General features: G+C 41.1%; 1 protein-coding gene across 6 annotated transcripts; it reads right to left on the bottom strand.

Moving 5' to 3' along the window:
* Slc35d2 (solute carrier family 35 member D2) lies at window positions 1-27,508 on the bottom strand. Of its 6 annotated transcripts, XM_052157095.1 has the most exons (14): window positions 27,364-27,451; window positions 27,151-27,275; window positions 26,732-26,802; window positions 22,309-22,342; window positions 20,124-20,210; window positions 18,385-18,452; window positions 15,715-15,786; window positions 14,522-14,590; window positions 10,780-10,882; window positions 9,440-9,532; window positions 6,847-6,914; window positions 3,027-3,105; window positions 1,827-1,909; window positions 1-1,214 (listed from the first exon to the last, which is right to left on the bottom strand). In XM_052157095.1, the coding sequence occupies exons 5-14, from the start codon at window positions 20,208-20,210 to the stop codon at window positions 1,112-1,114; spliced, it is 825 nt and encodes a 274-aa protein (XP_052013055.1). In that variant the 5' UTR covers window positions 22,309-22,342; window positions 26,732-26,802; window positions 27,151-27,275; window positions 27,364-27,451; the 3' UTR covers window positions 1-1,111. The 6 variants fall into 6 exon arrangements, 5 of the variants coding, with proteins under 5 accessions (XP_052013055.1, XP_052013056.1, XP_052013051.1 ...); XM_052157096.1 differs by lacking the exon at window positions 27,151-27,275 and having other exon boundaries at window positions 27,364-27,424; XM_052157091.1 differs by lacking the exons at window positions 26,732-26,802; window positions 27,151-27,275 and having other exon boundaries at window positions 27,364-27,508.

Genomic DNA, 27,508 nt, shown 5'->3' with positions numbered 1-27,508 from the left:
TCAACTTATAGAAGAGTTTATTTGAGCCTACAGTTCCAGAGAGGTCAGTATGGCAGGAGTCGTGGCAGACATGCTGGCAGGAACAGTTGAGAACTCTTCAAACCACAAACAGGATGCTCAAAGAGCAAACCTGAAATGGATTGAGGCTTTGAAACTTCAAAGCCCACCCCAGTGACACACGTCCTCTGACAAGGCCACCCAACCAGGGACTACACATTCAAATGCCTAAGACTATGGAGATGTATTGATGACTTTTTGGTTTTTGCCAAGTTTTGTCAAGATTTGTCCTTAAAAGGGTATCTTATTGTTCCTTCAAGGTGGAGCAATGTGTACACATTGTGTATGTATGTATGTATGTACATGTGTATGTGGAGACCAGAGGTTAATGATGGGTGTTTTCCTCAGTCACTCTCCATGCTATTTTTTGAGACAATGTCTCTCACTGAACCTGATGCTTACCCTTTAAGACTGGCTGGCCAGAATCTCAGGATATGTCTGTATCAGTTGCCCAGGGCTGAGGTTATTGACATGTTCCATGCCTGGATTTTATATGAGTGCAAGAGATCAAACTCATTTGCCTCCTGATCACAGCAAGCACTCTACCCATCTCAACCCCAGGAATATTCTTAGACACTGAATAACTGACTTTCTATTTGCTACCATACTGCAATATCACAGTGTGGCATATATAGAAATGACTTTATTTCACTGTGATGACTTGAAAAAAAATACCAACACAGCATAAATCAAAACTGAATGACTTTTACAAAGATAAAGAGATGGTTCAACAACAAAAAGTTTTCCCTCCTTTTCCTTGGCTGAGGCCTTTAAAATTAAGGCCATGGTGCTAATAAGCAAAGTCACCCTTGAAACATCTTCCTCAGCACATACTGAGGGCCCCGTGGCTGACTTTGAGCTTAGTTGGGAAGGCTCTGTACTGTGAGTTGTAGGTTCCTTGGGGCTCATTGCACAGTGACATGTGAGGTAGCTTTCTTTGTATTTTGAAGACATTCCTTTTGTGCTCTGACCAAGCAGGTGACTGCCCCATGTGTGGGACCTCTGGGCTGCCCACTCCTGCTGAGGCTGCTAGGCCTGCAACCCCGTCTTCAGCCTAGCTCTTCAGATCCAGAGGGATGCTTTCTTCATCCACAGGTTGTTTAGGTTTCAACTGGCTGCTTAGTGTTAAAAAGGAGTATCTTAAACCACCTGCCATGCTGAAGAGAGAAGAGAAAGGGAGAGAAATCCCACAGGCACTGTTAATGCAATATAATATAATTACAGTCAGCTTGATTTGAAAACAACTATTAAGATTTCTGAGGTTTTTTTCCTCGCAGACTGGTAGATTGAGAAATTTTTTCTCTGCAAATGTTTGGAGACAGGAAAAGAAGGCAAGTGCTCAATTTTTACTGGATAAAGTAACATGTAATGATTCTACAAATAACACCCATGCCTAGAACCCAAAAATGTGTTCAAAAGCATCTGAGTGCCAACAGCATCCTCAGGACACAGCCCTTCAAAAGATAATGTGATCCACATGGCGGGAGGAAGATGTGTGAAGTGAATTTAGACCTTAGCCCTGAGATCCTTTATGACACACATTCCCAGAGACCATGTGAAAAATGAGGGTCATGATCACAACAGGCCTGGAACAGGGGATGCAGCTTGGTGGCAGAGCACCTACTTGCCTGGCACACATACGGCTCTGGTTCCATCCTGAGCATGGCAAATAGTAAAACCATTTCTCTTTGCTTTTGTTGCTTATTATATACCAAGTAATCGTGTGAAATCCCTTATTTACTGTGAGTTCATTTAAAAGTCTCACTTACCAAATATTTAACCCTATAAAGTTTAAGAGGGAGAAAATGTAGTCTCCACCAACCAACATCCCAATGTAGGCAACCGATACATTCTGCAAAGAGAGGGGGCTCATCATTGAAAAGCAAGGAACTTCAGGGGAAATGCAGACACGTGACACCTGAGGCCAGATGTTGGGTTACTTTGCATAGAGGCTTGCACAGAATACCTAAGGACATATGGCTTTATAAATAAAGTCAACTAAAATGTGGTTACTGAAAACTGCACTGTTCACCCTTCCCACATTCCAGGCAAGAGGTGGGAGAGCACAGCTGTAATTTTCTTGATAGCTGCTCCCATCTTTACACCATCACTGGCACAGAAAATTTTAACCCTGTCACCCCCAGCCTAAACAGGGCAGGCAGCTCTAAGTTCTAAGTAGAACTCTACAAGCCATGTGAAGAAGCCACTGGGTGGAGCAGGGAAGGTTTGCTCACTCACTTTAGGACCTTATGTGAAGAGAAAAAAATGTGGACTAGAATTCAGACCACCACCACTCCCCACTGCTCAAGAGTTGTATCCTCTGGGCTGGAGAGATGAATCAGAGGTTACGAGCACTGACTGCTCTTCCAGAGGTCCTGAGTCCAATTCCCAGCAACCACATGGTGGTTCACAACCATCTGTAATGAGATCTGATGCCCTCTTCTGGTGTGTCTGAAAGGAATGACATTGTACTCACATACATAAAATAAATAAGTAAATCTTAGAAAAAAAAAAAGTTGTGTTCTCAAATGCACACAGGCATACACAAGCACCTTTGCACCAATCCAAGGAACCTACCAATCCAAGCTCACTGCTTTATCATTGAGTATAAGAACTAAAAACATTCCTTCAGAAGGATTTGTCTTCTTAGTGGGCAGGTTCTCCCAGCAAAACAAATTCCAGATAACGAAGTGATCACAGATATTTGATTTTTTTTCTTTCAAGTTGTTACTTGTTTTTCCCAAATTATGCCCTCACCTGCCTCCAATTTTAAATAATAAACACTTTCTTTTGCAGGAGGTGGCGGGAAGGGGAGTTGGGGGGGGTTAGCAGCAGGGATCACACAGCGCCCCCTAGAGTCACAAGCCTCCACACTCACTGCATCTCTGTCCACAGCAAAAAGTAGCTTTCAGCACATGGTTTCCATCCGGTTCCCACCCAGGTGTTGAGCGCAAGGCTCCATCCCTTACCTTGATCGCTCCAACCACCGCTGTGGTCAGAGCTGAGTTGTAATAACTGCAAAGAGCTGTGGAGTACATCAGCAGAAACCTGAGGGCAGGAGACAGCGTGAGCACCGGCTTGCTCTGGGTGCCATGAAGGTTCTAGAGCCCAGATTTAGATATTCGTCATTGGGTTTTTTACACGAAGGAGGGGCTGGGGGGGGGGGGAGATTCAGCTGTGCATAAGCCAAACGTCCTGCGTTTCTCATGGTGTGTCCACAAAGTGAGGGAAAGAAAAGGATCTTTATCAGCAGATACCATCTCCACATCTTCATACGTGTTTGCAGTGTGATTTGATTACATCCGGTTCCCGCTGCCCCCCTCTCAGTAACTCCCTTTCTATTTTCACGAGGCTTCTGTTTTGTTGGGGAGTCTTTTGTCTTTGTTTTTGGTAACCTACCACATTTTTGTTTTGTTTTGTTTTACTTCGAGGTCTGTTTTGAGATGTGTTTGAGGGTGGATCTCTCTATGTAGCTTTGGCTGGCCTGGAACTCATGTATAGACAAGACTGGCCTTGAATTCAGAAACACTTGCCTGTGCTTTCCAAGTGCTTGGATTATAGGCATGCACGCACCACTATGCCTGCCAAGTGTCCTTGTTTTTTGTTTGTTTGTTTTTGTTTTGTTTTGTTTTCCCCGAGACAGGGTTTCTCTGTGTCGCCCTAGCTGTCCGGAACTCACTCTGTAGACCAGGCTGGCCTCGAACTCAGAAATCTGCCTGCCTCTGCCTCCCAAGTGCTGGGATTAAAGGTGTGTGCCACCACCATCCGGCCAAGTATCCTTGTTTTTATAGAAATGTTACTAGTTTTGTAAATGAGGTACTAATATTTAGACGCTGAACTTGGGCACTTTAGAAACATCTGTTTCTAGAACCCTGCGTGGTACTGTTTGCCCTTTATTATCTCAGTACTGGGCTTACGGTACTAGAGGCAGGACGCTCCAGAGTTAAAGGGTAGCCTTGGCTGCATCAAGGCCAGCCTAGGTCACATGAGACCACCCACACCCCAAATACGTAATGTGTGTATGTGTGCCTTCAATTGTTATAATTTTAATGAACTCAATCAATAATATTATCCAGGCATAAGTTTCTGAAACTCAGCCCTATGTTCCTGTCACCAAGTGCAGCTCTGCCTGACCTTGATCTGAGGAGCTGACTCACACCACCTAACCAGGAGGAGCTCAAAGTACCCAGCATACACCCGTGGAGCCTAGGAAACCTCAAGTCGGGCTGTATCCTGTGACTTCCAAACTTAAGCTCAGCCATCTACAAGGATAAGCATGGATATTCTATTTTATTTCTGCTGAAAAATCCCAAGCCCAGGTTCTAGTCAGGCCACACTGAAAAACACTTTGGCCTGCCTGCAAACTCAGGAACAAGGACCCCAAGATCTCAGTTCCATCTGCCAGAAGAATGGGCAGCCAGCTAGAGGAGGGGATACTGGCTAACAAACTGGAGTTGCTGGGAATGAACCCCAGTCCTGACTAACACAGTTTGGAGATAGAGAGGCTGCACTTCTCAATATACCCACTAGATGTCCTCAGAGGGGAAGAATATAAAACTTATTTATAAATAGGGCTAAATTTGTAAAGTGTTTGCTAGGCAAGGATGAGAACAAGTGTTTAGCTCTCAAGCACATCTGTTTTTTAAAAAAAGCCAGGTTGGATGGTACACACATGTAATCCCAGGACTAGGAGATAGAGAGATGACTGCCGGTCTTTGGGATTGCTAGCCACCCAGTCTAGCCAAATCAGAGTTCAGTGGGAAATCGTATGTCAAAAAACAAGGTGGAGATTGATAGGTGAGATACCCAATGTCGACTTATCACTGGTACACACATGTACACACATGTGCATACTCTACACACATGGACACATACATGCTAAGTTATTTTGAAAGAAACATTTCTACATGCAGAAATTACTTATTAAGGGCATTGGATAAGACCAAGACATTGTTCTAAAAGAGCCTCCGTGAATTCCACACATGGTGTCTTAGGGTTACTATTTCTGTGATGAAATACCATGACCAAAGAAACTCAGGGAGGAAAGTTCTATTCAGCTTATGTCTCCACTGCACTCACTTGTTCATCATGGAAGGAAGTCAGGACAGAAACCCCGAACAGAGCAGGAACCTGGAGGCAGGAGCTAATGCAGAAGCCACACAGGGATGACACACACTGGCCTGCTCCCACAGTGGGCTGGGCCCTCCCACATCAATCACTAATTAAGAAAATGTCCTGCAGCTAGATCTTATGGAAGCATTTTCTCAGTTGAGGTTCCCTCCATTCAGATAACTTCAGCTTGTGTCAAGTTGACATAAAACTATCCCACACACATGGGAAATCTCATCACTTGGTTTCTGTTTTTATTTATTTACTTACTTATTTTTGAGTTCTGTACAACACATGCCAGCCCATACTTGAGTGCAGTACCCACCTTTAGACAATAAAAACCAATTTACACATCTGCTACTGAATGTAATGGTACCATGGCAGTCAGTCTTGTCCACATGACTAAACTTAGGATCACCATGGAAAAATTCTACTGGGCATTGCTGGGAGGCGGCTTCCATAAAAGTTTAACTGAAGAGGGTAGATCCTAACCCAAATGGAAGCAGCTCAATCCCATGGACTTCTGTCCCAGAGTGAATAAAAAGGAGCAATAAGCTGGGTATCAGGATTCACCTCTCTCTGCTTCACGACAGATGCAAAGTGCCAGCTGCCTCTCTCCTGCCACCCTTCCTGCCAAATGGATTGTACTCTCAGTGAGCCAAAGTGAATCCTTAAATTGGTCTGTCACATCGAGGGAAAAAAGCAACTAATGATGATACCACATGTTTCATCTTTGATTCATTTGTTTTTCCTCTTTGATTTGTGACCCACAGTCACAGGTAGGTCACATAAACCAGAGTCTCCTCCTTGGGGGTATAGCCTTTCATGTTCTCTCTGACTTATCTCATCTTGTAAATGATCATAAGAGCCCTGTTTCTGAAAGGCAGGATCCAACATCTAGAGGAAAGTAAGCTACAGAGAAACCTTGTCTCAAAAAACCAAAACCAACCAAACAAACAAACAAACAAAAAGAATCTCCTGCCTCAACCTCTCAGGTGATGGAACTACAGGCATGCTCCACAGTGCACAGCTTTGCATTTCTTACTTTCTATATGTTTAGTCCATCCCAGGTCCACTTTACAATTAAATCCTCTAGTATGCATATCCATCCACATGGATCTGATTCTAGAGCTCATCATTCCCATTTCAAAGATAAGGCAACATGAGGCCCAGAGAGGCTAAGCAGCTTGTCCACAAACCCAGAGCTAGTTAGGTGTCAAATCTAAGATTGAACCTCCACACATGTGCTCTGGCACATAGGTGATAGACAGACAGACAGACAGACACACACACACACACACTCAGAGAATGAGAGAGAAAGAGTAATACATTAAGAACTCCATCACCAGACTATTAAATCCAACAAAGCTAAAGGGAGAGGTAGCAGAGACTAGAGACACAGCTCAGGGTGTTAAGAGTGCCTGCTGTTCTTGCAGAGGGCCTGGATTGTGTTCTCACCACCCACATGATGACTTGTGTCTCCTGTAACCCCAGTTCCCACAAGGATATAAAGTCCATACCTGCAAATGCAGAGCTGGTGGGTATGTTGGGAGTGCAAGGGGGATGACTGCCCAAAGTCAGGAACACAGGAAAAGAGAAACACAGGAAAGAGGATTCTGGCAGAACAGACAGGCAAGAAATACCATCAACCAACTTCTCTACTTACATACAGTTTCTTACCCCAAAAGACAGGAAAGAAGAAACTGGATGATAAATAAGACATTCTTCCAGTGGCTGAATTCAGTGGCCTGTGATGACAAGAAAAAGATCCATTGTGCAGTTAGTGACAGTTCTGTTTAAATCCTGTTGGCATAACCTTACCACCTTTTGTGCTGTTAATGTATTAATAATTACACACTTCTATCAAAGAGACATGCATTAAAACTCAATAACTATTTAAACAAGGACTTATTAAGCTGCTTTCCAAACTTTTATGTTTGAAAGTTTCCATCATAAAAAGATTTTATTACTTATCAAGTAGTCTTCTCATTCTCTGTGTGCACCATGTTGTGAGGACATCTGTGATGGTTTGTATACACTTGACCCAGGGAGTGGCACTATTTGGAGGTATGGCCTTGTTGGAGTAGGTGTGTCACTGTGGGCATGGGCTATAAGAACCTCATCCTAGCTGCCTGGATGCTAGCATTCTGCTAGCAGCCTTCAAATGAAGATGTAGAACTCTCACTTCTTCCTTAACCATGCCTGCCTAGATGCTGCAATGCTCCTGCCTTGATGATAATGGACTGAACCTCTAAACCTGTAAACCAGCCCCAATTAAATGTTGTCTTTATAAGAGTTGCCTTGGGCTGGGTGTTGGTGGCACACGCCTGTAATCCCAGCACTCTGGGAGGCAGAGGCAGGTGAATTTCTGAGTTCGAGGCCAGCCTGGTCTACAGAATGAGTTTCAGGACAGCCAGGCCAGGGATATACAGAGAAAACCTGTCTCAAAAAAAAAACACAAAAGTCAAAAAAAATCAAAAAAAAAAAAAAAAGTCGCCTTGGTCATGGTATCTGTTCACAGCAGTAAAACCCTAACTAAGACATCATTATACACACACACACACACACACACATACATAATTAAATAATCAAATAAATTGTAATAGGTTAAAAACCAAGAGCTAGAAGTATTTATATAAACAATAAATAAAAATTATTTACTCTGGACACCATAAACCCAGAGAGGGTTATTTAGTAATATTTCTTAAAATATATATGCTTTTCACCAGCCCGCACTTTAATAAATGCTAGTTTTCTATCTTTAAGAATGAATCTAAATATAGATAAAGAAAATATCCAATAATTAAAAAAAGAATTGTAAGATTCAAAATTTTAAAAAAAAGAATGAGAAGAATGAATCTATACTGGTAACATTTGAAGAAACAGAATCTACAAAGCATGCTGGGTTATGAATCTTTTGCACTTTGGGGGGAGGTCAGTCAGAAAAAAAAAATCAATGTTTTAAAATCCCTCTCCCTCAGTTGCAACGCACTACATGTATTTTGGCCCTACTGTAGAGAAGGTCAAATGAATATCTCCCATGGACCTGGGGTTTGTTAACAGAAGGTTTTTTTTTATCTCTGACTTCATTTCCCAGAGGCAGAATCAAAGCACAGTTAATAATCTACTGACTATGTAAGTCTAAAGTCCCAGACTCGCTTCCCAGAGTAGTGAGTCACCAAAAACCTTTGGCCTTTCCATCTCTCCCCGTCGACTCATTCATTCTTCCTCCAATGACAGAGAATATTTCACTCCGTGAGCTTCCAACTTTAGCTCAAACTTTATATGGACGTACATGAACTCCCTTCTTTATCATATTTAGTTCATAATCTAAAATGGACTCAGCCATGGCCCCAAGCAACCAGCTAAAAGATCTTGGAATGATTCAGTGAACATTTCAGAGAGTTATGGAGTGAAAACAGATCACTTTTCCCTGGTAGGGTCTCTCTCATTTTCATTACTAATTACAGTGTATATCTTACATCTCTGGTCACCTCTTGTCATCCAATACTTTAAAAGTGTACTCATATTTTATCTTTAGGTTTTCTATTACATTTGTGTGTGTGTGTGTGTGTGTGTGTGTGTTAGGTATGTGGCTTAGACACAGTACACACATGGCATTCAGAAGACAGTTTGCCAGAGTCAGCTCTCTCCATATGCGTAATGAGTCTCCAAACTTAGGTCATCAGTCTTGGCGACAAGTGCCATCTCTCCAGCCCAAATGAGTTGTATTTTAAACATTATAGCTTTTGTATTTTATCATTTGAGGAAAAAAAATATCTTGACCCCCAACTTCCCTTCGTGGCAGTGAGGATCAAACCCACCCACAGTCCTGTGCATGCCAGCTGGTGTTCTACCACTGAGCTACATGCCTAGCCCTAGATATTGCTCTTAGATCTTTCAGTGTATTTTTCTAGTTATATATATATATTCTGAATAGTAATTCTGCAAAGCTCTCTGGTCCATCTGCAATTTCAGTGCCTGGGAATTGCTCAGTTCAGAGAGCTCTGCCTAAATCTCCAGAGTCTGAATTGAGGAGGTCAGAGAGGGCAAACAGTGGGTGATCTGGGACCACATCAGGAGGCAAAAATCTCCTAGAATATGAGAATTTAATAAGTTACCTCCCTACTAACAATGGGGCTAACTCTCTATTTACCCACAGAATAAAACATACAACGAAATCAACAATGCACTGAACAAATACACTCACCGTAGCACAACCTAGCTCAGCCTCACCCACCTTAACCATGTTCATAGCACGGTTCATATTTACCTGCTGAAAGTCTCCAGTAGAGACGCTAATAATGACAGTTGGAATGAGCATGAAGCAGGCGTTGTAGAAAAGAACTCCATATTTCCCCAGTTCCTGTAAGAATAAGACAATTTTTACATTCAACTCTAGAGCTATGAGGTATTGTGTCTCCTGGGCCGATTTGTCTATTTATGCATAATTAGAATGTGTAAAAAACTGGCGATGAACTGTAAGACTTTTGGCCCATGTCTGTTGTAAAATGGACTGTTGCACTGTGTTGTAACCTCAGAATAAATGTTTGTTCTACACCAACAAGCACATGTACAATGGACGAAAATAGAAGGCTCGAGGCTCTACTCATCTCTTACACTCTACTCTTAAGCATGTTATTCAAAGTAGCAGATCTGAAATGAGATAATGGAAATTTAAAATGTTAACCAATTCTTTTAAAACATCTGCTCTATCCATTAAAGAATAGCAGCCGATGGTGCTTGCTTTCACTGAAGTGGCCACCCACTTCTAAAAAAAATATGGGGGTAGGGGGTGACATATTGTATTTTCAGGAAGGCAATGAACCTGTTTTTGTAAAACTGTCACCATTCAAAGAAACAAATGGGCATACAGATTTTAAAAATAGCTCACAGAAAAGCAACCATCAGTCAAGGAGAACTCCCTCACAAAGCACAAAGAGCCCAGAACAAAGACCCATATGCTGGCTCACCCCAGACAGCTTCCGGTCACAGCTGGGGCTGGGTGAGGGCTGGGGCAGCACAACAGGCAGCCCCAACAGCTTGCAGTCTGAAGAGATGGTTAGTACTGGAGGACCTGACAAATGACCACCAGACATCTCACTTCATGAGGGAATGGCTTTGGAGAAATGAAGGTTTGAAGGCGTAATGGCCTGTGAGTTATGGAAGCTTACAGCTGGAAACCTATAGCATAGACTAATGCTCTCAGAGTTAATATCGTGACACTGTCCTGCCTCCTTCTGAATCTGTCACTGTCACTAATGATGCTGCTTTATAAAAATGAAATTGCTTTTCAAAATGTATATAAATATATATGTATACATATATATACATATATTCATGTATATTTTGAAAAGCATATGTGTGTATATATATATATATTCTAAAATAGTGACATTTTTTTCTCCCTACCTAATTTTCAATCAAACTCTTGCAATACCAAGAATAACAAGGTCTTATACAGACAAGATAATTAAGAAAAAATCAGTGGTTTCTAGATCACAGGGCATGCATGGAGTTACATGCCAACTGAGCACGCTCATTGTCATTTTTCATGTCATTCCAGGAGCCAGATGGCACAGGCATAAAGCTGCAGGAGGGGAGGTCTGGTACCTTCGGGTCCATTTTCTGTTTGGTATAAACTCCATTTGCTGCGGTGAAGATATCATTCAAGAATACAAAAACGTAGCCTTCCAAGTTGAATGTGAGGTCAGATCTGGCAGGGAGAACAGGAAGGGAAGGCATTATAAAGACACTCTCAAGCTGGCCTCGGAGCATGCTTGCTGGTCTGGTCTGGTCTGGTCTGGTCTGGTCAGATCTATGTGTGGTGCTGGTATCTATCATCTTTTCTGAGGCAAATTACTCCCCCACTAGCAGTGAGGGAATTACTCCTCCAGGCCCTCCCAATTGAGAACAAGACAGCTGATCAGGTGACCTGCATTTAATTACACTTAGCTTTAAGACCTGGGGACCTGAACTGTCTAGCTTTAACTGTGAACCCTTTGTTTGTTAACTGATAGGTTGGCACAATAATTAGTGAGCCATGGCTGTCCTGAGGACATCGTTTCCTCACCCACCAGGCGCCCTGCTTATTATAAGCAGGGCCATCCCCAGGGACAGCCTGAGATTGACACCTCCATCTGGTGCCCAGACAGTTCCCTGTCTGTCAAAGGGTGAAGCATAGCCTATATGCCTATGCAAGTCTTCCAAGGTTCCTTCCTTCCAGGATCCAGAGCACCTCAGCAATTTCCTTCCTAAATAAGTAGCACTAACATAAAAATGTTGAAGGGAAAAGACATGTGGATGAGGCAGACAACCAAGTTCTGTGATGTGATTCACCCACCCTCACTTCCTGCTTACCCCATAATATAAATTGTCAGAAGACAAACCTTTCATATACCCTCTGGAGCTTGTGAATTTAGTTAGCTACCTAACTAGCTGGTTACCTGGTTGTTACCAAGACAGGATTTTACTAAATTTGCCCAGGAGGGTCTGCAGCTCAGACAATACTCCATTGTAGTACATAAAACCACAGGCAAGTAACATTTCATCTCATTGGTTGGGGATTGCTAACTTAACAGACAAGTAAAAAGGAATAAAAATCACTTTAGTGTTTTTCATGCACAGAAGTCCACACGAAAAATGAAACTCAAAACAGTTGGATACAGAGATTTATGTAATATATTAGCAAAGGTTTCAGTGCCAAAGACAAACTGGGACCTATCAGGAAACACACGAGGAAGCAGCGGCAGGGAAAGGTTATTTTAGAGTTGAATTACGCAGACTCTTCTGACTGCCAACTGTCTGTGTTCAGACGTACATGTGGCTGCTCTGGTTAGTCTAGGAGGGGTCAACTTCCACAAAAGGAGGCTAAACCCAGCTGTCAGGCACAAAGGGTAGATCAAAGCCTCCTTGTATCTCTCAGTTCTCAATTACCTTTGAGTTCAGAACAACCCTGATGCCAAATCAGCATGTTTTGGTTACTCTATCGATCTAAATTTGCTTCTTATTCATAAACACAGCTTGCAGGAATCACTGGCGGAAACTAGGTCTAGATTTGCAAAGGATCCCTTTGAGCAGCAGGAGTGTTAAATTCAATCTGTCTACAGTTTTTCTTTGGGGGCTGGACAGGTAGTTCTGTTGGTAAAGTGTTTGTCGCACAAATACAAGGACTTGAATTCAATCCTCAGAATTCACATTAGAAAGCCAGACATGGTAACATTTGATTGAGATACTAGAGCTGAGAAAGGGAGACAGGTGGCTCCCTGGGGCTCAGTGGCCAGTCAGCCTAGCTGAATCAGCAAACTCAAAGTCAGTAAAAAACCCTGACTCAAAAAAAAAAAAAAAATGGGAGAGGGGAGGCTGTAGAGATGGCTCAGTGGTTAAGAACATTGACTGCGTTTTGGGTATTCCAGTTTTCTAGGTTAATATCCACTTATTAGTGAGTGCATACCATGATTCACCTTTTGAGTCTGGGTTACCTCACTCAGTATGATATTCTCCAGCTCCATCCATTTGCCTAAGAATTTCATGAATTCATTGTTTCTAATGGCTGAATAGTACTCCATTGTGTAGATATACCACATTTTTTGCATCCACTCTTCTGTTAAGGGATACCTGGGTTCTTTCCAACTTCTGGCAATTATAAATAGGGCTGCTATGAACATAGTGGAACATGTATCCTTATTACATGCTGGGGAATCTTTTGGGTATATGCCCAGGAGTGGTATAGCAGGATCTTACCCAAAACATAATCCACACATCAAATGAGGTACAAGAAGAACGGAGGAGTGGCCCCTTGTTCTGAAAAGACTCAGTGAAGCAGTATAGAGCAAAATCAGAACAGGGAAGTGGGAAGGGTTGGGTGGGAAAACAGGGGGAGGGAAGGGGACTGATGGGACTTTCGGGGAGTGGTGGTCCAGAAAAGGGCAAATCATTTGAAATGCAAATAAATATATCAATAAATTAAAAAATTAAAAAAAACCAATAAACCAATAAATTAAAAAAAAAAAAAAAAGAACACTGACTGCTCTTCTTGAAGAGGTCCTGAGTTCAATTCCCAGCCACCACATGGTGGCTCACAACCTAAATAAATAATTCTTAAGAAAGAAAAACAAAATGGGCAAGCTGTTTGGACAAAAGGGTATATATACTGTATGACATAACGTGACACACTACAGCTTCCATGGCAAGATGGTTTTCTTTTCTTTTGTTGGGGGAGGTTACAAGGATGGAGGGCAGAGATGGAGGGACTGGGAAATGACTGGGATTGGGGTGCATGATATGTAATTCACACAAAAAAATCAATTAAAAAATTAAAAACAATAATTTAAAGAAAACAAAATGGACAACTCCTAAGGAATGATGTTGACCTGACCTCTGCAAACACAAATGCATTTCCCCTGCCCTGCTTCTACATATAAATCAAGAAGGGAAAAAGTCTGAACTAGCAGTTAGCCTTGGCCTGTTCTGGAACATACCAGCATATGTAATAATGACCACACTCTACCAGTTATCATGGAACAATAAAACAACTGGCTCTGCATGTCATGTTGATGCATGTCTTTAATCACAGCACTTGGGAGGCAGAAGTCTTAGTTTAAGACCAGCTTGGACCTGTATGAACTTGATAGACTTGAATAGACTCGAAGGAACAGAATAAGTTCCAGGATAGCCAGGGTTATGTAGAAAAACCCTATCTCAAAAGAAAACCAAAAAGCAAACCAAATCAACCAACCAAAACAAACAAACAAAGTAGGTTTATAAATCTGTTTGCTTGTTTTAGGTGTGTGTGTGTGTGTGTGTTTCTGTGTGTGTTGGGTGCTATAGAATGAACATGGATCCTAGTGCATGCTAAGTACACATTCTACCATTGAGCTACACCCCAAGCCCTAATCTGTTATTTTAAACTAAATACTTGAGAACACCTCAAATAGAACTTTTATAAACTAAGGCCATTCAATGGCAAAAGTAAACTGGTCACCTTCTGTCAAGGGTAGTTATATTAATACCATGTGACACTTACAACAGAACACTGTCATCTTCAGAATTTGCACTCAAGACCCACACAAAAAACAAACAAACAAACAAAACCCCGAAATCACCAAAAACCTCTTGTAATATTTTAAGCTGTGTTGGGCCACTTTTGACGCTTACTACCCATGGCATTTTTTTCCTTTTCTTTTTCATTTTATGCTCATAGGAACACACAGGGATGCTACCAACTCAACAGATTTGTCTCCTAGCTGCCCAATCCAGCTGCAGAAAGATGAAGGAGGAAAATCCATAAGACAGAGTTGCTTATTGTCAACGACACAGAGAAGCTACTAAACAGCAGGGCAGGGCCAAGTCTCACCCAGCTGCTATGAAAGCCCCAAGAATGATGGCCAAAACGCTGAGGATGATGTTCAATGAATACTGTTTCCTGTAGTCAAGAAAAAAGAAAGGGAACAGGTGGAGAGAAAAAATATTATTACGTTAATTAAAAAAAAAACCAAAACCCTGAAAACAGATATCAGTGGCTCCATAGCTAAAATCTGACATCTAACATGTTCTTGTCGAGAAGGCTCTGGAAATGTAAATCAGGCCAAACTTACTTCTTGAGCTGTTCCCTTAATCTAGTTATAAAGTGATTTTTTTCTCCTCTCCCTGGAAAGATGTTGAAACAAAATACAGAAGAAGATCCGATGCATAGTCTAAGACTTAAGACATTGTACCTTTAACTAAAAATCTTTACAGCAAAATCAAAATTTGCATTTTCAGGGGTCAGCCTGAGTATCCTCATAAGACAAATATATATCAACATTTACAAGATTTAACTTGTTCTGACACCAGGGCATGGCACATCAGAACTGTGTCCCCTGCTCTTCTGCTTGCCTCCCCTGTCTATGGGCAGCTCTTTGTCACTATTCATTCTATTCGGCTCAGCACACAGAGTCGTATCTGTTTAAGGATGGTTGTTACTTCTTTTATAATTTCCTACTACAATACCATTTGTCTTCTGTAAAATAAACATTAAATTATCCTCATTAAGATACTAGGGGATCATAGAAACAGTTGACTTTTCTTTAAATGAACAAATAATTTTTACTTCAGTTGCTACCAGTAGCAACTCAAATCAATTACTCAGAAAGAGGACCCCATAGTGAGAATCTGTGGGATAAAAAATTAACACAGAGAGACTGGGGAGGTGGCTCAGTAGATAAAATCTTGTTCAGCAGGCATCAAACATGAGGATCTGAGGTCAGATCCCCAAAACTCAAGTGAAAATCTAGACCACAGCACAAGCCTAGGAGGCAGAGACAGGCAGATCCAGGGACTTGCCTGCCAGCCAATCTAGCCAATCAGTGAGCTCCAGGTTCAGTAAGAGGCCCTGTCTCGAATGACAGTGGAGAAGAATAGAGAAAAATATAGGATATCAACCCATGTCTTCCACATGTATATTATATACATAGTCTCACACTCCCACATGTAACATGAATATACCTCCACCCACACAAACACAGTTCTTGGGAAACATTAAAGAAATAAAAAAAAATTTAATCTTACCCAAGTATGATGGCCTCCAGGAGTAAAGTGAGTGGAATCGTAAATTTCCTGAGCACAGTGAACATCGGCAAGCTGTCAGAAAAAATTCAACACTAACATCAGATACATAGTATCAGTTGCTATTTTTGTTCTTAAACATGGTAAACATTTTTAATTTAATTAAGGTCATTTTCCAAATTAAATATAATGAGTTGACATTCACTGTAATATTTCTCATTAAAAAATCATATTAGGTCATAAAAATAGGGATTGAATAATTTTTTCACAAACTGATCGTGGTAGCTTGCATAGGTATGACCCTCCCATAGATTCATTCATGTGTTTGAATTCCTGGCACTATTAGGAGATGGGGCCTTGCTGGAGCAGGTGTGGCCTTGCTGGAGGAAGTGTGTCACTTGTGGGGATGGGCTTTGAGGTCTCATGTGCTCAAGCTATGCCCAGTGTAGCTCACAGTCACTTCTGTTGCCTGTGGATAAAGATGTAGATCTCTCAGCTCCTTCTCAAGGACCATGTCTTCCTGCACACTGCCTTGTTTCCTGCCACAATGATAATGGACTAAACCTCTGAACTGTAAGCCAACCCCAATTAAATGGTTTCCTTTATAAGGGTTGCAGTAATCTTGGTGTCTCTTCACAGCAACGGAAACATTGACTAGGCCGCTGATTCAACACAAAATCTATCAGATCTCACCTAGCTTTCTCTTTGCAGAAATTGGCAAATTAATTTCAAAAATGAATAGAGAAATTCCAGGGACCAAGAAAGCCAAACCCATATTGAAGAATAACAACTTCAAGAGCCTGGAGAAAGGATTCAGTAGTTAGGAGTACTTGCTGTTCTTCTAAATGTCCCAATTTCAGCTCCCAGCATACATATGGTTTGATTTTTTAAATTTATTTTTATTAATATGTTCAACACAATATATATTTTTCTACCAATCATAAAAATTATGGACATGTTATTAAATAAACATAAAAAGATAAAGTCTTTTTGTTTGTTTTGTTTTTAGTAAAGCTTAAAATCTTGGCTCTTACTGTGGTACAAACCCAAAATAAGAACAGGTTGTAGACATTGGAGTTCATTGTGATAAGTATGTAGTTCAATGTTCCTCACATCACCAAAGGATTTTACCTCCATAGTAGCTAAGCTAAGAGTTGACAGTTCTGCTGTGCCAAGGAATGAATTGTACGCAGAATTATTTGTTTACAGATTTTCTGTTATGATCAAAGCTATTTGACTTGAGTGATTGTCATCTTTCTCAGCCCACAGGGAACAGGTTACATTCATTTAAGAAATGGTGTGTGTAATAAGATGGTCTATCCATGAAGTCATTCAACTGTTTACTGGTTCTGCTTTGAGGGTGGCACAGACATTCAGTGAGGGTAAGATTCTGTTTCATTGGCTGTGATGATTTTGAAAAGCATTCATCTCAGAAAAATATTAACTTATAAGGTTATCTTCTTCAAAGTTGATACAATAATTATAAATATCAAGCAAAACATTCAGTCTTACTCTTTGTTGTTCTCTTACAAGCCACTTCCCAGATTAATTGTCTACTTTTTTGGCTGTATAAATAGTTTTGAAATATGTAAGCTGTTCTGAAAACCATAGTATAGTCTAAAAACATCAAATAAACAATCCTACTAATAGAGAGGCTGAGATAGGAGTAGCATGATTTCAAGACCATTATGTGGTACACAGTAAGACACTATCACTTACAAGCAGAAAATGTATATAGATGTACAATATTAGACCTATTTCTCCAATTACCAAATTAGAAAGAAAACTGGGTGACTGCCAACAAATTTCTAATTCCTCATATTTTTGAATTTCAATAAATTATTCAATTTGATGTTAGTAATATTAATTTTCATATTAAGAGATATTAAGGAAAAGTGATTGTTACTTCCTGTTATTTTTGCTGTTAGAGGTGGAATTGTTTGTGTGGCTGTCTTCTTTTGGGTTTGTTGAAAAATTACTTTCTTGCTTTTTCTAGGGTGTAGTTTCCCTCTTTGTGTTGGTGTTTTCCATCTATTATCCTTTGTAGAGCTGGATTTGTGGAAAGATATCATGTAAATTTGGTTTTGTCATGGAATATTTTATTTTTTCTATCTATGGTAATTGAGAATTTTGCTGGGCTGGCATTTGTGTTCTCTTAGGGTCTGTATGACATCTGCCCAGGATCTTCTAGCTTTCATCGTCTTTGGTGAGAAGTCTGGTGTGATTCTGATCGGTCTGCCTTTATATGTTATTTGACTTTTTCCCTTACTGCTTTTAATATTCTTTCTTTGTTTAGTACATTTGGTGTTTAGATTATTATGTGACAGGAGGAATTTCTTTTCTGGTCCAGTCTATTTGGAGTTCTGTAGGCTTCTTGTATGTTCATGGGTATCTCTTTTTTTAGGTTAGGGAAGTTTTATTCTTTAATTTTGTTGAAGATATTTATTGGCACTTTAAGTTGGGAATCTTCACTCTCTTCTATACCTCCCTCCCTTGCCTTCCCTCAAGAAATGGTAACCTGAAAGCTAAAATACACTCTTCCCTGCCCAAGCTGTTTTGGGCCATGGTGCTTATCACAGCAACAGAAAGCAAATTAGGATGATGCCCAAGCAAAACCTTGGAAAACCAAACTTGAGTGTTTGAACCACTGGATGTGGTCACCTTGGACTGTACCTTAATTTACTTGTGCTCGATAAGCCACTTATGTGGTTTCCAACGTAGAGAAGAGGCAGAGGGAACAGCTTGAATAAAAGAAAAAGGATGCGGTTAGAACCTCATTCTCACGTGTATGCATGTTAGGTGTGTACAGTACATGGGCATGTTCTGAGACAGCAAGAGACAGATAAGCAACCATCTCTCACCTGCACAAACCAGCCTCCTAACTAATACAGTTTTCCTTGTGTCCCCCAGGAAAGGAGAGCCTTGAGCCAGCACTGTTTGACCTCTGTTCACCATGAATGACTATTTTGAGCCACTGCATTATACACCAAAAAGTAAATGGAGCCCCCAAAGCCCACAGAACCCTGCTTCATGATAAAATACTTAAGTCCTTACATTGAGACCAAAGATGTCATGACTATCAACATGTACCCCACATGTGAAGAAGGTAAAAGACAGGAAAGTTAGGATGTTGGGAAGCAATTTTAGGTGGATAACTTGAACCTACATTAAAAAAAAAAAGGCTAATAAAGTATCATTAATGTTCCTTACTTTAAATCCACTCTATTGAACTTATGTTACCAAAGAAGGGAGTAGAGACGGGGAAGAAGTTGGAAGAGAAAGATAGAAAAAGCTGTTCCTGTGTTGAAGATTCTAGAAGGCCAAGTAGGGAAACTTCAAGATTGCAGAGAATTAAAATATTTCAGACAACAGAAATTATCTTGGACTAATTTTGCTCCCTTTGGAAGTTATTCACTCCCACCCTTGCATCGGACCTAGCATCCTAAGATTATCAACTATAAATACATATATGAAGAAGTCATTCAAGGGCCTCCCCCTTAAGAAACATCAACCTCTTAGCCCAAATACTACCATAAGCTATTTCATATCACCTGTCAAAGGATTACTTTAAGAATTTAATATCTGCCTCATGCCTGGTTCCCTACAACTATCTGATTAAAACTTCTTCTACTCCTTATTCCTAGGAGGAAGTCAGATCTTTTAATGCTGCTTCCATGTATATTTCTACGTGTATCCAATATATCAAATTGTATATTCTATTCTTTACTCATCGCTTCTATCAGTATAAACTAAAATGAAATCTGAAAGCATACACAGTAAACTAGGAACCAGGGCAAATCTGACCTGAAATAAAGTTTTATTGTAACATAACTGCACCGACTCATTTATATATCATACAGGGCTGATTTTGCCGTACAGTGGCAGAAAAAGCCTGGCCCTTAGCCAAAGAGTTTGCAAACTCTGCCTCGGAAAACTCAGAGTATTTGGGTTGTTTACATATATTCACTTTTTCCTCTGTTTTCTACTTCAGTGCAGGTATGCTTACATAGGCGCAAGGTATCCAAACTCAGGCCTCACACTTGCTCACTGCTGTCCTCCAAACCCAGCCCAACCATATTTTTATCTTCACTGCTTTATATAAATAGTTATTTATAAAATATTTATTAAGAACTTTCTCTTCCAGCACTGAGAAGGCTGAAGCAGAAGGATTTTTTAATTCAAAGCCAACCTAAGACACATAACGAAGGCCAATCTTAAAGAAGGAGAAAAAAAAAAAGCTTTCTACTGAGTATAAGCAGGAAGTGTAATCCAAAGTATATAGACCAGGCCCCTGCTTGCAGGTCAGTTTTTAAATCCTATTTAGCTTTTGTTTTTATGTCTTTGTTTGCTTACTTTTTGGGTTTTTTTTTTCTGATTTGTTTTATTTTATTTATTAGTCTTTCAACACATACCTTTCCAGGAATCTTCTTGTCAAAATCAGGGAAGTGGATTATTTTATTAAGCTTGGACACATACAGTATCATTATGGTGGTAGCCATCTAAAAGGAGAAAAAGAAACTTAGCAAAACGTCATCTGGAAAGACGCAGCATGAGGTGCCCTGACAGAACCAGAAGCAAATGTTTATCAAAAGTTAATCTAAAAACTCTTCCAGGAAGGAGGGAGGGACTTCGTGGAAGCTAAAATTCACACTGCTGGATAGGTCCCGTCAGAAGAACAGGTGAGATGTATGATCAATTACCTCAAAGGTTCTGGAAATGCTGATGAAGAAAAGGAGGGCTGCCTCAGAGAGTGGCCGTACTTCCCACAAACTGAGCATGTTTGTCAGCTTCTCCTTTTAAAGGCCAGGGGGGAAGGAAACAAATTTCACAAAGGAAAAGGAAACACTCCTAGGCAGGAATGGTCACACACACTTTTTTTTTTTTTTTTTCCCTGAGACAGGGTTTCTCTGTGTAGCCCTGGCTGTCCTGGAACTCACTCTGTAGGCTCGGACCTAGAAATCCGCCTGCCTCTGCCTCCCAGAGTGCTGGGATTACAGGCAATCACACACACTTTTAATCCCAGAAAAGGCAGGTGCAATTCCGTGGGTTTGAGGCTAGTCTGGTCTACATAGTGAGTTCCAGGACAACAAGAGGCCACATAGAGAGACCCTGTCTCAAAAGGGGTGGGAAGGTACAGGCTCCATACACATGCACTTATTTAAAGATATGAAACCAGACAGGGATTTTTTGAAAGAGGAAGGGGAAAGGGAGGGTTAGAGGTGAAACGATTAAAGTGTATTTATACACACTAAAAATATAAGACTGGTTGCTTTGTACAGTTAACACAGGCTAGTAAAAATGCCCTAAAGAAAGTCAAAGGGAAGTCGGGCATGGTGGCGCTTGCCTGTAATCCCAGCACTCTGGGAGGCAGAGGCAGACGGATTTCTGAGTTCGAGGCCAGCCTGGTCTACAGAGTGAGTTCCAAGACAGCCAGTGATACACAGAGAAACCCTGTCTCGAAAAACCAAAAAAAAAGAAAAGAAAAAAGAAAAAGAAAGTCAAACGGCATTGTTTTTTTGTTTTTGTTTTTTGAAGAACAACATTAAGATTTTTCTTCTCAGGGCCTGGAGATGGTTCATCAGTCAAGAGCAACTACAGTTCTTCTGAAGGACCTGAGTTTAGGCCACTTCTGGTGGTCCAAAACTCCCTGGAACTATAGAGCCAGGAAATCCTATGACTTCTTCCAGCCTTTGGGTACTTGAACTTGCACCCATATACCCACGTATAAACACATGCAAACATACATAATTAAAAATAAATAAGTCTTAGCCAAGTGTAGTGATGTACACCTTTAATCCCAACACTCTGGAGGCAGAGGCATGCTGATCTCTGAGAGTTCAAAGACAGCCAGGTCTATACAGTGTATTCCAGACCAGCCGGAGTTACAGTGTTAAGACCTTGTCTCGAAAAACAAAAGTAAATAAAAATAAAATACATCTATAAAAAAGATTTTTCTTTTCAATTTAGCCAGCACAACCAAATTGTTTCAATTAATCCCTGTTAGTTGTGAGCCCAAGAGCTAGCTCACCAGTTAAGAGCAGGCAGAGAACCTAAACTTGGTTCATCACCCATGTTGTGAGGCTGAAAAAACATCTGTAACCAGTTATAAGGAATCTAATTCCCTCTTCTGGACTCCATGGACAACTGTGCTCACATGGACGGACACACACACACACACACAATTTTAAAATAATGACAACTGACAATAAGGGCTGGTGAGGTGACTTAGTGATTAAAACACTGATTGCTCTTCCAAAGGTCCTGAGTTTAAATCCCAGCAACCACATGGTGGCTCACAACCATCCGTAATGAGATCCGATGTCCTGGTATATCTAAAGACAGCTACAGTGTACTTACATATAATAATAAATAAATCTTTAAAAAATTAATGACAAAAAGTCTTAACGATCTTATAATTCTAGAACATAATAGGTACATCAGAAATACCCCATCTTATTATTTTTACCTGTGAGGTACTGGTGTACCACAGCATGTGTGTGTAGGTCAAGACGTGTGCCAACCACAGCCTTAAACAAGAGCACTTAAAATAGCTTTTATACCAAAGGCTAGTTAGGTCTTTAGCATTTTTCAACTCACCTGTCCAATTCCAAGAACAATTGGTGAGGGAAAACTAAAAGAAATATAGAACAACAACAAAAAAATAAGTTAAGCAACATTTAAAAACCTGAAGAAAATAAGTAAACCAAGAACTGTGGCAGAGATAAGACACTGAAACTTCCATTTTTTCTTTTGTCCATTTCTTTGTCATTTAAAAAAAAACTGATGGTTGCTAAACTTGGCAGTTTTCCTTTGTTCTGTGAAAGTAAAACATAAGAAAAAGCAGAGTAATACAATAAATAAAGATATAAATAAATAAATAATGTAAAATACCATATACAAGAAGACATCTTGCAGTAGTTTGAAAAGAATGGACCCGATAAGCTAATTTATTTGGATGCTCAGTTGCCAGGGAGTAGCACTATTTAAAAGAATTAGAAGCATTAGGACCTGTGGCCTTGATGGAAGAAATGTGTTACTTTGAGATTTCGAAAGCCCATGCCCGGCCTTGTCTCTGTCTCTCTTTGCCAGTGAATCAGGATGTAGGATTCTCAGCTACTTTTCCAGCACCATGTCAGAATGCTGCTTTGCCCACACCCCATAATGATAATAGATTAAACCTCTGAAACTGTAAGCCAGCCTCAATTGCTGCCGTGGTCATGGTGTCTCTTCACAAAAATGGAACACTAAGATACCTCTACGTAGGAAATTGTAACCTGAAATTAAAAATTAAAGAAGAATAAACTCTATTGGTGCAGGCAGGTCCACGTCTCAGCTAGCTGTAAGGTTAGGCGGAAAGATCCCAACTTCAAGGCCAGCCTGAGTAAGTTAGTGAGACCCTGTCTTCAAATAGACATGGCTTAGTGGTTAACAGCTTTTACTGCTCTTCCAGGGGACCCTGGTTCAGTTCCCAGGACCCCCATGGGTCAGGCACCAATAACTCCATTCCCAGAGCCATAGCAGTCCTGTACACAGATACATATACATATTTAAAATAAGAAAAACAAATCTTTAGAAAAGGTAGGCAGGCAGAGACAGGGGTTACACTCAAAAAGTTAAATAGCATGCCCTCCCATTTCTTTCTGGATTAAAGAATATTTAGAAATAAGTGAGCAAAGGAATAATGCTTACAAGAAGCATTTTTGCAAAACTGTAATTCAACCTATGTATCATCTGTCTCCATCTATACATGCATATCTGTGTGTTCATCTCTCCATCCAAATCTGAAACTATTCTAATAATTATGGTAAGTTTAAAGTGGGGGCAGGGGTGGTTCTTCTAAGGATTCTCTTTCATTTGCATCCTTTTCAATGATAATAACAGAATGCCCTTCCAAAAAGCCAAAATGGTAAAACAGACATTTGCAGGGCAGTGGTGGCACCTGTCTTTAATCCCAGTGGATTTTTGAGTTCGAGGCTAGCCTGGTCTACAGAGTTCCAGGACAACCAGTGCTACACAGAGAAACCCTGTTTCGAAAAAACAAATAAAAAAAAAAGAACAAAACAAACAAACAAACAAACAAAAAACCAGATATTTAAGGACAATGCTCCCAGAGGCCTATCTATGGATCATTCTTTGTTCATTTCTGGGGGGATTTGTTTCTGAGGAGCGTTTTTCTGTTGCTTAAATACCTTCCATTTGTTATCTAAGCTACCCCTTGAACTCTCAGATTTGTGAAAGTATTGAGAACAAACGGTAGGTGCCACCAAGCCCCATTCTCCAATTTGTGAATTGAATTCCGTGGGAGCAAAGGTGGGAAGGGCATGCACCCAAGACTGAGCTGGTGAGATCACTTGGTGGGTGAGGTGCCTGCTGTGCAAACATGAAGACCTGAGCTTGAATTGCAGCACTAAAAAGAGATCAAGCACACACACACACACACACACACACACACACACACAACTATGGTGAAGCAGTAAGTGAAGCAGAAGCCACGAAGGATAGGATCACTGGCTCCCTTTGCCTATTTTGTTACACACCCTAGGACCACTTGCCCAGGAGTGGCATCTTCCACATCAATCACTAATTAAGGAGATGCCACTCAGGCTTCCTATAGGCCAATCTCATGGAGGCATCGTCTCAAAGTGGTCTCTCTTCTCAGATGACTCTTCTAACCTGTGTCAAGTTGGCAATAAACTAGCCAGGACAAGTGTGAACTTAAATTAACAAAAAAGCTAAGACCATACACAAGGCTTGTACCCCAACCAGAAATAATCTGTTCAAAATGGAACAGACAAAGGCCTCTGAGCTCCATCCATGCCCACAGTCTTGTCAGAGAACTGCCAAAATCTTCTCCCTTCCGGCCTCTAGCACACACTCTTGCTCACACAGCTATTGCTGGGGTCGAGTTGCTATGGCTCATTGTAACTAAATCACTCCAACCTTCTTCTCAAATATGTGTGCCTCAAGAATCTTGAAATGAGAGTGAATGTTATTTCAACAGAGCTGGAATGTAGAACATTACACTACAGAAATGCAGGGGGTGAGGAATTTGTATTTACAAGGAGTATAAATCCCTTTAGCTTTTTCTGAAGTAAAAACTTCACTCATAATTATCTTCCTCCTCTCTTCCCTCAGTGCTAGATAGATATGAAACTCCAGATTTATATGCTAGGTGACCACTTTATCACTGGACTACATACATCCCCTAGTCTAGAAACTCAAAGTTTTAAAGATAATAGGGCCAGTGTATTAGACATCCATTGTCTTCAGAGCAGTGGCCAATGTTCACTGGCTCCTGCTGAAACAAAAAGAATGTATTTCTTAGAGCCATTAATGTTGCAGCCAGTCAGCAGCCCACAAGCTCTAGTGCCTTTGGCTGACAGAACAAGGTTCTCCCAAATATGCCCATGGCACCCTTGTTTATATTGTAGATTTTGATTTTTTTTAAAGATTTATTTTATTGTCTGTGTTTAGGTGTTTTGCCTGCATATATGTATGTGCACCATGTGCATGCCTGGTACCTAAGTAGACCACAAGAGAGCCCTGGATTTCCTAGAACTGGAGTTACAATGGTTGTGAGCCAACTTATGGGTGCTGGGAACCAAACTGGGTCCTCTGTGATAGCATTCAATGCTCTTAACTGCAGAGCCACTTCTCCAGTCCCTTTACATTTTCTTTATTTTACTTTGAAACGAGGTCTCTTATGGCTCAAGATGACCTTGAACTTGATAGATCTTGCTGCTTCCACGTCCCAAGTGGCAGGTGTCCACTATTGTGTAGTGCTAGGGATTGAATCCAGCTTTTTGCATGCTAGGCAAGCACTACCAATAGCCTCACCATGACCCTGACATTTTCTTTTTCTTTTTCTTTTATGACCTTACACTAGATGTATTTACTGGCTCAAGTGTATATTCACTTTAATTTAACATACTGTTTATGGGGTTTTTTAAATAAATATTTAGTTTTATTCATATGCTTGTGAGAAGGTGTTAGATGCCCTGGAGTTGAAGTTATAGGTAGCTGTGAGCCAACTCATGTGAATACTAGGCTGGGAAGATGGTTTGGTGGGTAAAGGAGGCTGCTGCCAGGCCTAACAAACTGAGATCCATCCGTGGGACTCACTCAGTGGAAGGAGAAAACTGACTCTTGAAAGTTGTCCTCTGGCCCCATGCCGCCCCCCCCCCCCAACTTTCAATGGTACTAGTTTATTGCTGGTACACTAGGATGTGAGATTAAAGGGTTTTTCCTGTTCTATTCACTTCAGTTACCTATGAAGTGCCTGAGAATATGGCTGTCACATCCTGGGCACACGGTAGTATCACTAAATGAATGAAGGCTTTGTCCCTGACCCCCCTGTATAGTTCTCATGGGGTTCTAATGGGGTCTCCTTGTAACTTAGTCACTCCCTTCCCATCATCTAGCTATGTCAACTTTCTCTCTGCTCTCCCGGGAAGCCAAGTTCTTGCTGCTCTCTTCTGCCTGATGTTCTGGCACCAACCTCTGACCCTCCTCTCCCTCGGGTCACATCTGGAATGCTTTATCAGTTCTTGAACCTGTTTACTCCCTACTGTTGAAGCAAAACTCCCATCGAACATGTTCCACATGGTCCACACCGTTTTTTTCCAGCACCCACCATGGGTTCAGCATAGTAGGTACTCAATAGTTTCAGTTGGACTTACAACCTGTGGACCTGATGTGGGTCTGAGTTTTACCAAATATAAGACAAAAAGGCAGACCTGCAGGATTTACAAAGAGCCCTGGGTTGTGGCAGCATAGGCATGGCCCCGGGAGGTCAATATCATGCCTGTACAAGTCAGCTAGGTTCTGAATCTAAGGAAAGTGTCAAGTATGGACTAGAGGTAGGGAGCAGAGCAATCACCCCGGGGCCAGATTTAAACCACAGTTCTCTCCGGATTCTACCACACAGTAGAATTAAATAGGATATTCTTATATCCGTACAAATAAGTTCAAAGAAGCACAGAGTTGCTGGTGCATTCCACTCTGATCCAAAAAATCTTACCTTGTAAACTTGTAATTATTTGTTCTGGTTCTCCAGAAATATGATGGTTATTTGAAAATGGATGATTTAACCTATATAAACAGATCATAAGTCCAGATGTAATCGGTGGAACATACATTTTTGTTTTGTTTTGTTTTGCTTGGAGCAGGAGATGTAGCTCAGTGAGAATGAAAAGCTTGGCTTGCTTTCCCAGCACTGTATAAAACAGGTGTGGTGTTACACACCGAAGGTGGAGACAGGAAAACTATTAGTCCAGAAGTTAGCCTGGGGTGCATGCAACCCCGTCTCAAAAACACCACAAAGATTAAAAGGTAATAATTTGCTCAAAATACATTTATGCTTATGATGTTGTAACCTGTAATAACAGCACTAGAGAGACTGAGTCATGAGGATTTGAGTTCGCGGCCAGTGTGAGCTACCTGATGAATGCCTGTCTCAAAATAATCAGTCACTTTTTTCTCAGTTGGTGTACTTATTTAAGGCTTGCAAAGGTAGCTTTCCAGGTCCCGCTGGTGTGTGCTGTGCTCTTGATCGCAACTGGACTCTGTTGGGTAGTGAGTGACTTGGTAAAAGCAGAGCACATACGGCTTTCCACGCCCCGGCCACCCTGCATCCCGTATAACCAGCCTCACCGGTATGTGGTCAGCAGCGCCTTGTTGACCAGCACGATGAGGAACGAGCATATGCCGTAGAAGAGCGCCGACAGCAGCCTGGCCAGGCGAGAAGGCAGCCGCGCTGTGTCTGGCTCCTCCATCTCTGCCCTCCGCTGCCCGGCCC

Source organism: Apodemus sylvaticus, chromosome 14, assembly GCF_947179515.1.
Source record: "Apodemus sylvaticus chromosome 14, mApoSyl1.1, whole genome shotgun sequence".
Classification (NCBI taxonomy): domain Eukaryota; kingdom Metazoa; phylum Chordata; class Mammalia; order Rodentia; family Muridae; genus Apodemus; species Apodemus sylvaticus.
This window is presented reverse-complemented; position numbering and strand designations above follow the sequence as displayed.

Excerpts from the sequence above, each read along its gene's own strand:
- Slc35d2 (XM_052157091.1), bottom strand. The coding sequence starts at position 27,485 with ATGGAGGAGCCAGACACAGCGCGGCTGCCTTCTCGCCTGGCCAGGCTG. Across the intron at positions 10,883-14,521 it reads GGGGCTTTCATAGCAGCTGG|ATCTGACCTCACATTCAACT; the intron begins GTGAGACTTGGC and ends TCTCCCTGCCAG. Across the intron at positions 1,215-1,826 it reads TTTATAGGGTTAAATATTTG|CATGGCAGGTGGTTTAAGAT; the intron begins GTAAGTGAGACT and ends TTCTCTCTTCAG.